This window comes from Sinocyclocheilus rhinocerous, unplaced genomic scaffold, assembly GCF_001515625.1.
Source record: "Sinocyclocheilus rhinocerous isolate Xijiao unplaced genomic scaffold, SAMN03320098_v1.1 scaffold1386, whole genome shotgun sequence".
In the NCBI taxonomy this organism is placed as follows: domain Eukaryota; kingdom Metazoa; phylum Chordata; class Actinopteri; order Cypriniformes; family Cyprinidae; genus Sinocyclocheilus; species Sinocyclocheilus rhinocerous.
Genome location: NW_015660628.1, coordinates 1,002,167 through 1,013,832, shown reverse-complemented (window position 1 = coordinate 1,013,832; position 11,666 = coordinate 1,002,167). Strand labels below are relative to the sequence as shown.

Here is an 11,666-nt window from a genome sequence, read left to right as displayed (position 1 = left end):
CGTTTTTGAACGAATCTAGTGAGTCAGTGATTCATGATTACCCATTCATAAAGACAGTCACTTGCTTCATTCCTGAATGAATCAGCCGTTCGAACGAATCAATTGAATGAATGATTCAGTGATAAAATTAGTGGCTTGCCGCCACCTGCTGGCGGATTTAGCTTCATTTTTAGCGTATATATTCAGTTATTTAAATCATTTAATATTTCTGTATTCAACATTTTATTTTTAAAACATTAATCTCCACATGAATGTATGTGCACTCATGCCACCTCTGAGCCTCATATAGAAATTTTAAAAAGCTTATAAACATACATTTTTGAATTTGACAGATGAAAATGATGTCATTGCAAAGTTAAAAAGAATATGCCCCTGTAAATCACTTCACCTCATATTAGGAAGGCTAATTTTTGATCAGAATTTTTTATTATTGATCAGAACTCCCTCCTACATTTTTTAAATTAGGAGGACAAGCGCTCCTAATTACAAGAAAAAAACTGCTCTTAAACTGGGTGTGTGACAGGTATGGCTGTGGAATGGGGTTTGGCCGAGGAAAAATTTTCAGTCAAAAGATTTTTTTTTTTGCTTTAACCCCTGTGGTCAGATACTTGGTGAGTGTTTTAATGAGAATGAATATAGTACAACTTAAGGTTATACACTTTTAAACATACACTACTCTCCAAAGGTTTGGGGTTTGTATGATTTTTGAATGTTTTTAAAAGAAGTCTCCTATGCTCACCAAAGCACTGATCAAAAAAATGTGTTGTGAAATATTATTAGAATTGAAAGTAACTGTTTTCTGTTTCATCATATTTTAATGTGTAATTTATTCCTATGATGGCAAAGCTGAATTTTCAGCATCATTACTCCAGTCTTCAGTGTCACATGATCCTCTAGAAATAATTCTAATATGTTGATTTGTTGCTCAAGAAAGATGTATTGTTATTAATGCTGTAAACAGTTGTGCTGCTTAGTATTTTTGTAGAAAATGTGATGCTTTTTCAGGATTTTTTCACCAATAGAAAGTTCAAAAGAGCATTTATTTGAAATAGAAATCTTTAATATTAACATTATAAATGTCTTTACTCTCACTTTCGGTCAATTTAATGCAGCTCTGCTGAATAAAGGTATTAATTTCTTTTTAAAAAATCGTACTGACCCCAGTTATTTGAAAGATTGTGTGAATTCTAATAAATATAACATATTATGATAATTTTTTAGTCAAAGCTGTTGCTGTGTTAGTAAATTGGCACCATCATAGTATCAGATTAAAATACCATAGTACCTTGATGTATTATAACAATGAATGATTACTATATTCATATGTTAGCGTTTATATCAAGGTATTTTAAAGAATATATCCTACAGTAAAACCATAGTATTGCCATGATACTTTTTGGGTAGTGAAGTAAGATTTTTAAGGAAGTATGTTATTTGCTGCCACACAGTGGTTATAGTGTGGACTGCCTGACACACTTTGATAACATATCTGGACTTGGAATCATGAATCTGTCAAAGGAATGTCTGAATTATTGATGCATTTCTGTTTTTCCCTGCCGTGTATGTGTGTGTGTGTTTTAGAGCTCAGAGGCTGTTGTTGAATGGCTCACTAGTGCACAGCTGCAGTTCTACACAACAAACTTTCTCACTGCTGGTTATGACCTGCAGACCATAAGCAGAATGACACCAGAGGTAATGCAAACACACAAAGCTCAGATAAACGCTGTCAATCATCATTCCTTGTGTCTGTGTAAGCATTTAATACATATGATGCAAAGTCTCTTGAAATATTAAAATGATGTATTCTTTATTCTATTAAAGACAGAATAAATGTTGCATTCTGTAACTATATATGCATAGTGACCCCAAAAATATTTTGAGACTTTCAACACAAAATATCATTATAACATTCAAATAATTTAGAGAGTGACTTAAGTGCCCTTATTATTTTTGGGTCCACTTTACATTATAGGGACAGTCAGAATAGTAAAATACATAATACATTTTTGCAAATAGTTCTTTAATTGTTATATATATTATATTTACAATTATTCTAACTGTTTATATCAATTTTGAGATTTTATAAGCTGTGTGTATGTGTGTGCACCCCACAGGACCTCACTGCTATTGGAGTGACAAAACCAGGGCACAGGAAGAAAATGCTTTCAGAGATCAGCAAAATAAACATCCCAGACTGGATACCTCAAGAGAAACCTGTAAGAGAAAAAAGTGGGGTTCCAGAAATCTGGAATTCAAAATTTCAGAATTTGTCTATTTTTAAGTCTCTTATCAAATATGTACATTTATAAAGTTATATTGTAGAACATGATTATCAGGCCTTACATGAAATTCATGCTCTTTTTTTTTTATATAAAGTGGTTTGCTGATTATACAGTATTTATATACTCACATGTACAATTTTATGTGATGTGTAATGTGAACTTGCTGTTGCATCTTATAGTCAAATCTGGCTGAGTGGCTGTCGGCAATTGGTCTCAATCAATACTACCAGACATTGGTTCAAAACGGCTATGACAATATGGACTTCATTAGTGATATTACCCTGGAGGACCTAAAAGAGATCGGCATCACTAAACTAGGCATGTATACTACACATACTTATGTTTACATTTAGAATTTATGCAGAAAAGACTGGCATGAATGATCACCAGTATATTGTGTTTTGGATGGAGGCATGTTGGTGCTGGTGTGCCCAACCAGTCTTCTTATCTAGCTTAACCAACTAGACTTCCTTGATCAAGCAGCCTCACCAACTACATTTTGCTACTAAATGTCATGAGGAATAGGAGGATATTTGAATACTCTAAAGCATAGATGTTGAATAAGTTGGATATCAGATGAATATCCTATGTGTTGTTTAGCCATAAAGTCTATGTTTCTTCTTTTTGTTGTCTACATTCTTCTGTGGTGGTATGAGAACTTTCAAGAAGATGCTGGCACACCTCTTTTGTCAGCACTTGACTTAAACCACAATCAGGCCTGATTGCCAAATCCTTGGTATGACTCAGGGTACCAGGTGCCATTGATACTGTTCTAATAATTCATGCTGGTCTTTTCAGCAGGGAAAACTTACAGGCTGAACCTAACAGACAAAAATAATAACTTTCCACCTCTGCCTTTTCTTTCCCACCAAGGACACCAAAAGAAGTTGATGTTAGCCATCAAACGACTGAGTGAATCTCCAGAAGCAGACATTGCCATCAAGGAGAGCCAGTTAGAAGAAAGCACAGATTCAAAACAATCATTAGAAACCAGCACAGAACCAGATGAGAACTCTGTCCCCTCTGTTCGTATACGTAAAAGAGCAGAGGGACGTTCGGAGGGGCGTAGCTCTCCCCGCCACAGCACCCAAGGGCGGGGCATACAAAGAGCTAATGCCCCTCCTCCTCTGAAGAAACCCAGCTCAATTGAGAGTCCCACCCCAACACCTCCACACACCCCTACTAAAGGCAGAACTTCATCTTCTGCTTCAAATTCTCCTTCACACATTCCTTCCTCCCCGCTAAAAACACAGAGCAGGGCTAGAGGGCCTTGCAACTCTCCTCGTTCGCATGCTCACGCTCGTACTGTGCCCCTACTTTGCCTACCGCCTGAAAGAGAAACCGAAGAGGGCAATAGTCAAACTCTGCCCCAGCCAAGACGCGGACAGTCCATTGTTACTGATGCTGAGCATGACTTACCCATGCCAGACTCGTCTGTGAAATACGCCACACTAGGTGGACATAGGGTTACACCCAGCAGCTCTTCGAGAGCCTCTAGTGAAACTCTTGACATCAACAGTGTCAATCGCAGTCAGTCATTCGCTACAGCTCGGCCGCGCAGACGGACTCGTCCTCCAACTCCACCAAAACGTTCATGCTCTTCCATTTCCACTGGTAACCTGGCTGATGAGGCTGCAGCAGATGATGCAAGGTCTAGTGAAAATAGGGCTAACAATTTGCTACTCAATGTGACATACAGGGAGCGCAGACGTAGTGACTGTGGCATTGCCTCAGAAAAAACTTCATCTGGGGGCAGCGTAAGAGACATTGCTGCCATGCTTGAAATGTCCAATCTCGGAAGCAGTGGTAAAAGAAGTGGTTATCTGCAGGTAATTAAACAGTTTTAGGCATTGTTTTAAGCTACCATAGCTAATGCCCAATGGTCCAGTGCTTGTTTTAATTAAATTTATCTTACAATGCCGTTAAAATCAATTCACAAATTAAAATGTTCTGTATAGAAATACATGAGCTTTCATATTTTTTCTGATGCATACAGTACACCATGTAACTGGATAGACAAAGTAACTAGGAACTATGCAATGCATTTACATTTTGAATAGTGAGTGAGTACTGATGCCCAGCTCGGTTTTGATGTTTTACCTGTTCCCCAGGCAAGCCATAACCTCCTGCGGCAGAACCGTGAAGTTCTGAATTCTGACGCAGATAGTCGCCGCCGCACAGTCAGCGAATTTTATGACTCTCATAAGCAGCCTGATGATGATGTACGAGAGGAAGAGATTAACCGAGTCATGCAGGACTCCACACATCATAGACCAGCACCTCGTGAAACCCAACCAGTTAAACAGGCCCCTGAACCACGTCCACGTTCCATGATCACTCATCTGGAAGCGGGAGTTTCCTCTCTGCCACAAGAGGAGTGGTCACGGATGGATGCCACAGCAACTTTGAGAAGACCACGACCCCCACATCACTCAGATAGTGAACATTTTAACCTGACAGAAACAAGTACTATAAAGCGAAGGCCCAAAGCATTGGCTCCACCACAGAGTAATGGCACTGATGGGCCAGAGAACTTTCGGAGAAGGCCTGTATCAGAAGCTTGTGTTGGAGATGGTGGTAGGGAGGAAGAACTGCATCATGATGGCTTTGGCTCTCTTCCCAGACAAATACTAAAACCCCTAGTTTCACCTAAACCAGGAATGGCCCTTCGAAAACCAGATCCCCCAACTCCTACAAGGAGGGTTCCCTTACCTGGACCAGAAGGTCAACATAGCCCAGGTAACAATGCAATCTAATAGATCATTAATTTTCTAATTTTTTCCTCACTCTTTGTCCTGCAGACTGGTCCGTCTGTAGCAAACTAGCAAGTAAGTATAAACCAGTCTAACAAGCAAAAATAGAAATGCATCCATGCATGAAGTTCCTGGGTATTTCCTTACAGTTGCTCAAGGAAACCAGATCTCTGCTTAGCTTGTATCTCGCATTTAAATAGCCAGATAGCAATAGACGCCTTCCTGATTTATGGTTAATGTAGTAAAAAGACTTTTATGAAATGATTTGGACAAGTTTTATATTTTGTTTTTTTTGTTTGTTTCTATATAGTGGAGGTTAAGAAAGTCCCACCTCCAGTATCTCCCAAGCCAAATCTGCCTCCTACACTGCCCAAACCGGTAAAAATCAAACCAATCCATACAATCGAAACTCCTGGCTCTCCTCAGGCAGATGTTCTCAGCCCATCCAGTGCCTCCTTCAGCCAAGCTCCATCTGAGCAACTGGAGCATCCACCACAGACTTTGAGCCCAGTCACCCCAAAACCAATGGATGGGAGCATGCTTTCCCCACGTGTAGCAACGTCTCCAGCTCAGAGCCCACAGACTCCTCAGACACCCCAAACCCCACAAACACCTTCTACACCAGGTTCAGGATCAGCTCCAGTGAAGCCCCCGAGGTCTTCCATGGCTGGTCTCTCAGTGGACATCCCAAGCCCTCTGGAAGTAGAACTGCCTGGAATGGATGTGCAAAAGAAGCTAAGAGAAGTAGAGAAACAAAGAGAGGAAGATGACGGTAGGAGGCAAGAAAGAGTAGAGGAAGTTGGAATTGCTAGAATGGAAAGGACAGGTCTGATCCAGGTGGATCAAATGTTTCAAGGTGAACAAGGCCTGATTTCAGATACAGGGGAGGGAGCAGGACTGGTGGTAATGAGAAGGAGGAAGGTAGGTGTAGCCAGACAGACACAAGTAGAGGGTGAACCACAAGATGGAGAAGGAAAGACAGAGGTGGAAAGCCAAGGGTTACTGAAGGTTGCTGAAACAGGGGGCTCTGCTTTGGGGGACATGGTACAACTCAGATTGGAGGAGACCAGTGCATCCCTGGCTGCTGCTCTGGAAGTTGTGGAGGAGAAGATTAAGAAGGATGACAGGTACAAACACTAAACAAATAATTTTCTTCAAATCATCTTTTTTCTGATGATGTTACTTGTTGAAATCTCTTCCATTCTGTCTACTCTAGTTTCTCTTTCTTTTCCTCTTCAGCTCCATTGTGGACAACAAGAGCACAGTCAACATTCTCGATGACATTGGCAGCATGTTTGATGATCTTGCGGATCAGTTGGAGGCCATGTTAGATTAAAAGCCCAAAGGTAAACCAGATTCCATAGGGAGTGTGACACTCTTAAGCTTCTTGAAGTTTCTCAGTGAGGACCACCAGGATGCCATCTCAGCAGGATTGGAAACTCAATAGGGCAAATGAATCTCTTCCATTCCGACATGTTTAAAAGTCAAACTACAACTGAGCATCTCTAAGAAAAAGCCTAATTGTTGACTAATGTTTTTCTCAAACCCTTTCATTCTCCACCAGCCTCTAGTGGCCAGAGTAGGTACTGCAAGTATGTATCCTGACCTGCTGTCATGCTGCTTCCAGAGATAAGCACAAAATTAAGAGAAACTATGTGACAAGCTTTCTAGATATTATTTAAGCAGAGAAATGCTAGTATGTATGAGTGTGTGTATATGTGTGCACTACATGTTGGGTGAGAGTTGAATATCGATGAATATTTCTCTTGATGGCAGTGGTAAGAGTAAGTCGTTTTCTCTTATATGATGTTAGGAAGCTGTGTTGTTCTATTCCACATCTCTGCTGAGAACTTGTCCACATTGTAAAGGGGAACTTTGAATTTCACCTTGTGGTCTTCAGCTGGAAAATTTACTAAACACTTGGTTTGGACTAAATATATGAAGAGCACAACCCTATTTATGACCCTGAAGATATTCAGACTTTTTTGGACTATTTTGTGCAAGATTTCTTTGTTCCCTTGAAGTATAATGAAGAAAAGCTTTGGACTTGAAAAGGTATATTGTAATCTTTATGTATGTTATTATTGTTGTTGCTGTTGTTGTTGTTGTCAGTGTGTGTGAATGTTTGACTGTGTAGTGTAGTTCTTGCATTGACAAATCCCACCCTGCCCATGGTATAATACATAGATATAGACAGAATTCAGAATAAGATGCTGGAAAGAGTAGTGTATATATGACATATAGGTTATAGTTATCATTGATAGTCTAGAGTATGGAATGCATCAATATGGAATGCTACAGACACCTGCTCATTCCTAATGTGCTCTAATAAGTGTTTATGTGTGTTTGTTTGTGTGTTTGGAGGGGAGGTCAATTTGAGAGTGAGAGAATTAGGAAGTGTATGTTTATAGTTTTGGGAAAGAGACTATATGTTTGTTTTCTCTTACAAAAAATGTGCCATGTTTTTGGACATGGTACCATGGTATTTTTGAAGTAGCTTGGATGATCATGTTAATTCTACAGTACATGAATATGGTAATCATACAGTACTGTTGTATTACCATCTGTTACCATAGTACCACCACAGTACTTTTTTTGTAAGGGCTGAGTGTGTGTTAATCTCTTGGACAGTGCAATTATTCCTGTTTTGTCATGCAAACAAAAAAAGGCTTGCTGACAGGAGAAGTTGCATATTCTATACAAGTGGCTAAAATTAGATAATATAAGACTATGTCATCACAAGATGTATAAGACTACAGAGCAATATTTTTTATCCATGCACCATGTTATTAATTTTAGCTTTATTAGTGATACTTTAAAACCAGCCATCTGGGATACAACAGAACTGAACATTTTCCGACAATCATGACAATGTTGTCCTTGATTATGACCCTGCAAAGTCAATGGAATAGATGTTGGAGTATGAAATCGTTTACAGTGTAAAACTGTGTAATAATCAGTTGTAATTTTGTGTAAACCTTCAGATGGCAAATGTGTTTGTTTGACCCTGGTGAAAAAAATATCATCAAAGACCTCTTCCATGTAAAAAGCATTGCGAATATGTGGAATTAATATAAATAAATTGTTATGAATATAACCACAGTGGCATCCGACAGTTTGGTCATGCATTTTTTATTTTTTATTTTTTTTTAAACGGCCATTTATATTTTGGTTTGAATCATATTAAGGAATGCTATTAAACTTTTGTTTGAGGTAGTTTGGAATATGCATAAGCAAATAATTAATAATTAGTTAAAGAATATTTACAGTTTTCTTCCACAAATAATATTCAAATTGATCTAACAAAAATCACATTAAGTTAACCATGTTGTTTTATTCTCCTTAAACATTGCAGATCCATATACCACAAAAAGTGGTTGCAGTGTGCCATTTCTGCACAACTAGAAAATCGAATTGCTAAAATAACAATTTTTCTAGTTTCCAGTTTTCCAAACACTCCCCCATCTTAGCTGGACAAACGGAAGGCCATTGTTTGAGCTAATGATGCTATATGGCTGGTCAGGATTTTTTTCCCCTCACAAAATAGTGCTAACATTTCTTTAATAACCTAGATGTTTTATCATGTATTCGGTTTAAATGGCAGTGACTCTTAGGGAGTAATGTAGTAGACCCCCAAAATCTCTGGGCCACCTGTACTCAGTCCCATCCTCCTGGCTGTTGAATGACCCAAAAAGCATGACTTGTGAAGCAGCCAATGATATCATCTTTTGAATCACCTACACACCGACAGTAGAGGTGCCTCAAGCATTTAAAAGAGCTCATATGGACTGGTTTGCACATTCTGTAATTCAGCACTCCGGTCAAGTCATGCCACAATACAGATTGCTTGTACAACATTTTTAATATTCCTAAGTGATCTTAAGGGATTTAGAGTCTCGAGGGGAGAATCAAGACATTTGTTTCTCTAGCCATTTCACAATGTACTAATTCAGAGAAATTAACATTTTAATGTTTATGCATTTATGTATTTATTCCAGGTTATTTTATATTTCTAAAAAAAAACACATCTCAGGATGCATTCTAGTCATGCATTCTAGCATTCTAGTCCTTTGGTGCCTTGTAAATAGGACATTATCAGATAACATGTTTAAAAGTGAAAATGAAAGTTTGCATGCCCGAAGCTAAACACATCTGATTATTACTGGTGCCACACTAAGACACGGAAGAACATAAGAAGAACACATAGCAATTATCCTTATATGTATTGCCTCTCTGTTGAATTTACATAACATTGGTGCTTTATCATACAGATAAAAAAGGAAGATAAACAATGGGGAGGATCACAATCAAAAGAAACAACATTGGATAAGTTTGACCAGGCAAGAATATGTCAAACGGCCATGAAATATTAGAACAACAACTCTCCATTGTTGTTGTATTTTATTTGTCTTTTCATCATCTTGAAACACTTCCATTCAGGTGGAGCAGACTAACACTCATTTAAATGCATAAATGTCTTTAAGAATAACTTACATATTGTGCTGAATCAAATGTGACATTAAATGTTGAAGGTGTCACTACCGTATTGGCAGTGGCACGACTACAGCAACTTCAAGTTCTTGACTTTCACTTCTTTCTTCTTCTTCGTCACAGATACATTATTCTGGTTTTATGTTAGACTGAAACACACACACACACACACACACACACTGTCATTGTGATATAGAAAAGGAAAAAGAAATATGGGCACAAAGATGAAAATAAAAAATTGTCATAATTTGTATCTCTTGTATTGTCCTCTGTCTATACAGTATATGCTTTCCAACTGAAGATTCATGAGATGAGCCTTTGAGCTATTTCAGAGAAATGGTTTATCATTGGTTGATCTACATTCTCTTCATTAGTGAAAGTCAAGATTCACTTGCACAATTCATGGCAAATTTACAAAAAGTCTAATAATAATATGTAAAAAATGTGCTTGACACTTTATGACAATTAGATGAACCATTTTGCATTTAATGACTTATACGATGAACTAAAGACTAGATGTTTTGAGGGGTAAGACTATTGCACAGAAAACTATAGTTATGAGAAACTGGTTTTATGATGTACAAATGACTAGATGATGTGGAGGTTGTACAAGTAGTTTTGAGAATTTCATTTCTGATTTGAGAAATGCACCAAAGCGACTGAGAAAAACTGTAATAAAAATAACTTGTTATTGGATACAACGAGGAGTTAAGTTAGTGGTGTGCTCTCTCCCACCTTCAATACCACGACTGAGGTGCCCTTGAGCAAGGCACTGAAGCCCCAACTGCTCCCCGGGTGCCGCAGCAAAAAATGGCTGCCCACTGCTCTGTGTGTTTGTTCACTACTGTGTGCGTGTGCGCGCACTTTGGATGGGTTAAATGCAGAGCACTAATTCCAAGTAGGGGTCACCATATTTGGCCACATGTCGCGTCACTTTTCACTTTGTTATTTTGGGGTCAATGTCTGTATTTTATGCAAAGACTCAAGCCAACCAGCAGAGGGCATACAAGAGCTTTGAACGCATCTTTGATACTCTGGTGGAGGTCACAAAGAAGACTTCTTATAAAAACCGTGGCATAAAGCTAGTCCTCTCTCTTTGTTCAGCGAACTTTTGTATGTTGAGAATGTTGCAGTGCAACATGTCCTCTTCAGAAAGTTGCTTTGTGATTGCAATCATGTAAGTACTCTTCTTTTGCTGCCGGTTTAGTTTAGTTTCTCAACGCTCGCTTAAGAAGGCAATGATAATGATTTAAGACCATCACTAAAGATTTAGTAATGATGTCTAAATTTAAGGACTTTGTTGCGTGTGAGTTCGTTAAACTAGATTTTCGTTTGAGGTGCTCGAGTTGGGTTTACGCATGAACTGCATGTTAAACTTTTCTTTATATTCTGGTTGTAGAGTTTCCAGTTTGCCTCGTGATGGGATTGATGAAGCACGTGGCCTCGGATGATTCGCGCCATAGGCGTTTTAGGCTGTTGAATATCTGCGTTTGATGCATCGATTATAAATCGTAATGAACACAACGAAGGGTTAAGTTAGTGGTAAGTGAATTAAGCTTGGTCCACACACTTGGTCTTGAATAAATGTGACTTGGAGTTGGAGCCGCTGATGACTTCTAATACTTTTCTGACACCTCGTATGAACGCTGTATTACAGCAGCTGATTATAAATTCTAGTCTGAGGCTCTTTTGCTTGACAAATGTGATTTTTGTGAGTATGGTACAATATATATCCCTTTTCCCCCCATGTTAGAGATTTCGGAAATTTGTAGAGTGTAGTCTTGGTTAACCTAGATGGATCCAGGCCCATTATTGTTAGTGTTTTAATGTATATGAATACTAATGTGGTTGTATAACTTGAATTAGTCTACCATATGATATACAAACGTGAATAAGTCCCGCCCCATTTTGTGTGAAATTGAATCCCACTTAGCACCTTGCTACAATATACATGGAAATGTATTGGTCAAAATGTGGAAACTTTGACTGGTGGTGTCTGGCATTTAAGGTATGATGCTTGTTACTAATGTTCCTTTTTGTTTCTATCAGCTTTCACCGATGGTAAGAATGGAAGATGTTGTGACTTCGTAAGAGGTGAGACCCTTCCATTTTCTACCCTTTTTTTTTTCTTTTTCTCTTT

The 11,666-nt window shown here is 38.5% G+C and overlaps 2 protein-coding genes across 3 annotated transcripts in view; both read left to right on the top strand.

Moving 5' to 3' along the window:
* LOC107725391 (caskin-1-like) overlaps window positions 1-7,627 on the top strand; it is a 48,558-nt gene extending 40,931 nt beyond the window's left edge. The window contains exons 16-22 of the mRNA XM_016534632.1: window positions 1,582-1,692; window positions 2,115-2,216; window positions 2,462-2,600; window positions 3,156-4,111; window positions 4,394-5,021; window positions 5,346-6,162; window positions 6,275-7,627. Of these exons, the coding sequence (XP_016390118.1) occupies window positions 1,582-1,692; window positions 2,115-2,216; window positions 2,462-2,600; window positions 3,156-4,111; window positions 4,394-5,021; window positions 5,346-6,162; window positions 6,275-6,371 (2,850 nt within the window). The 3' untranslated portion in view covers window positions 6,372-7,627. The remainder of the gene's footprint in view (window positions 1-1,581; window positions 1,693-2,114; window positions 2,217-2,461; window positions 2,601-3,155; window positions 4,112-4,393; window positions 5,022-5,345; window positions 6,163-6,274) is intronic.
* A 2,933-nt stretch (window positions 7,628-10,560) lies between these two features.
* The window catches only part of LOC107725363 (monocyte to macrophage differentiation factor 2-like), an 8,222-nt gene continuing 7,116 nt past the window's right edge, over window positions 10,561-11,666 (top strand). For both annotated transcript variants that reach the window (XM_016534600.1, XM_016534599.1), the window contains exons 1-3: window positions 10,561-10,703; window positions 10,926-11,068; window positions 11,576-11,620. The gene's annotated coding sequence lies outside the window, so the exon portion shown is untranslated. The remainder of the gene's footprint in view (window positions 10,704-10,925; window positions 11,069-11,575; window positions 11,621-11,666) is intronic.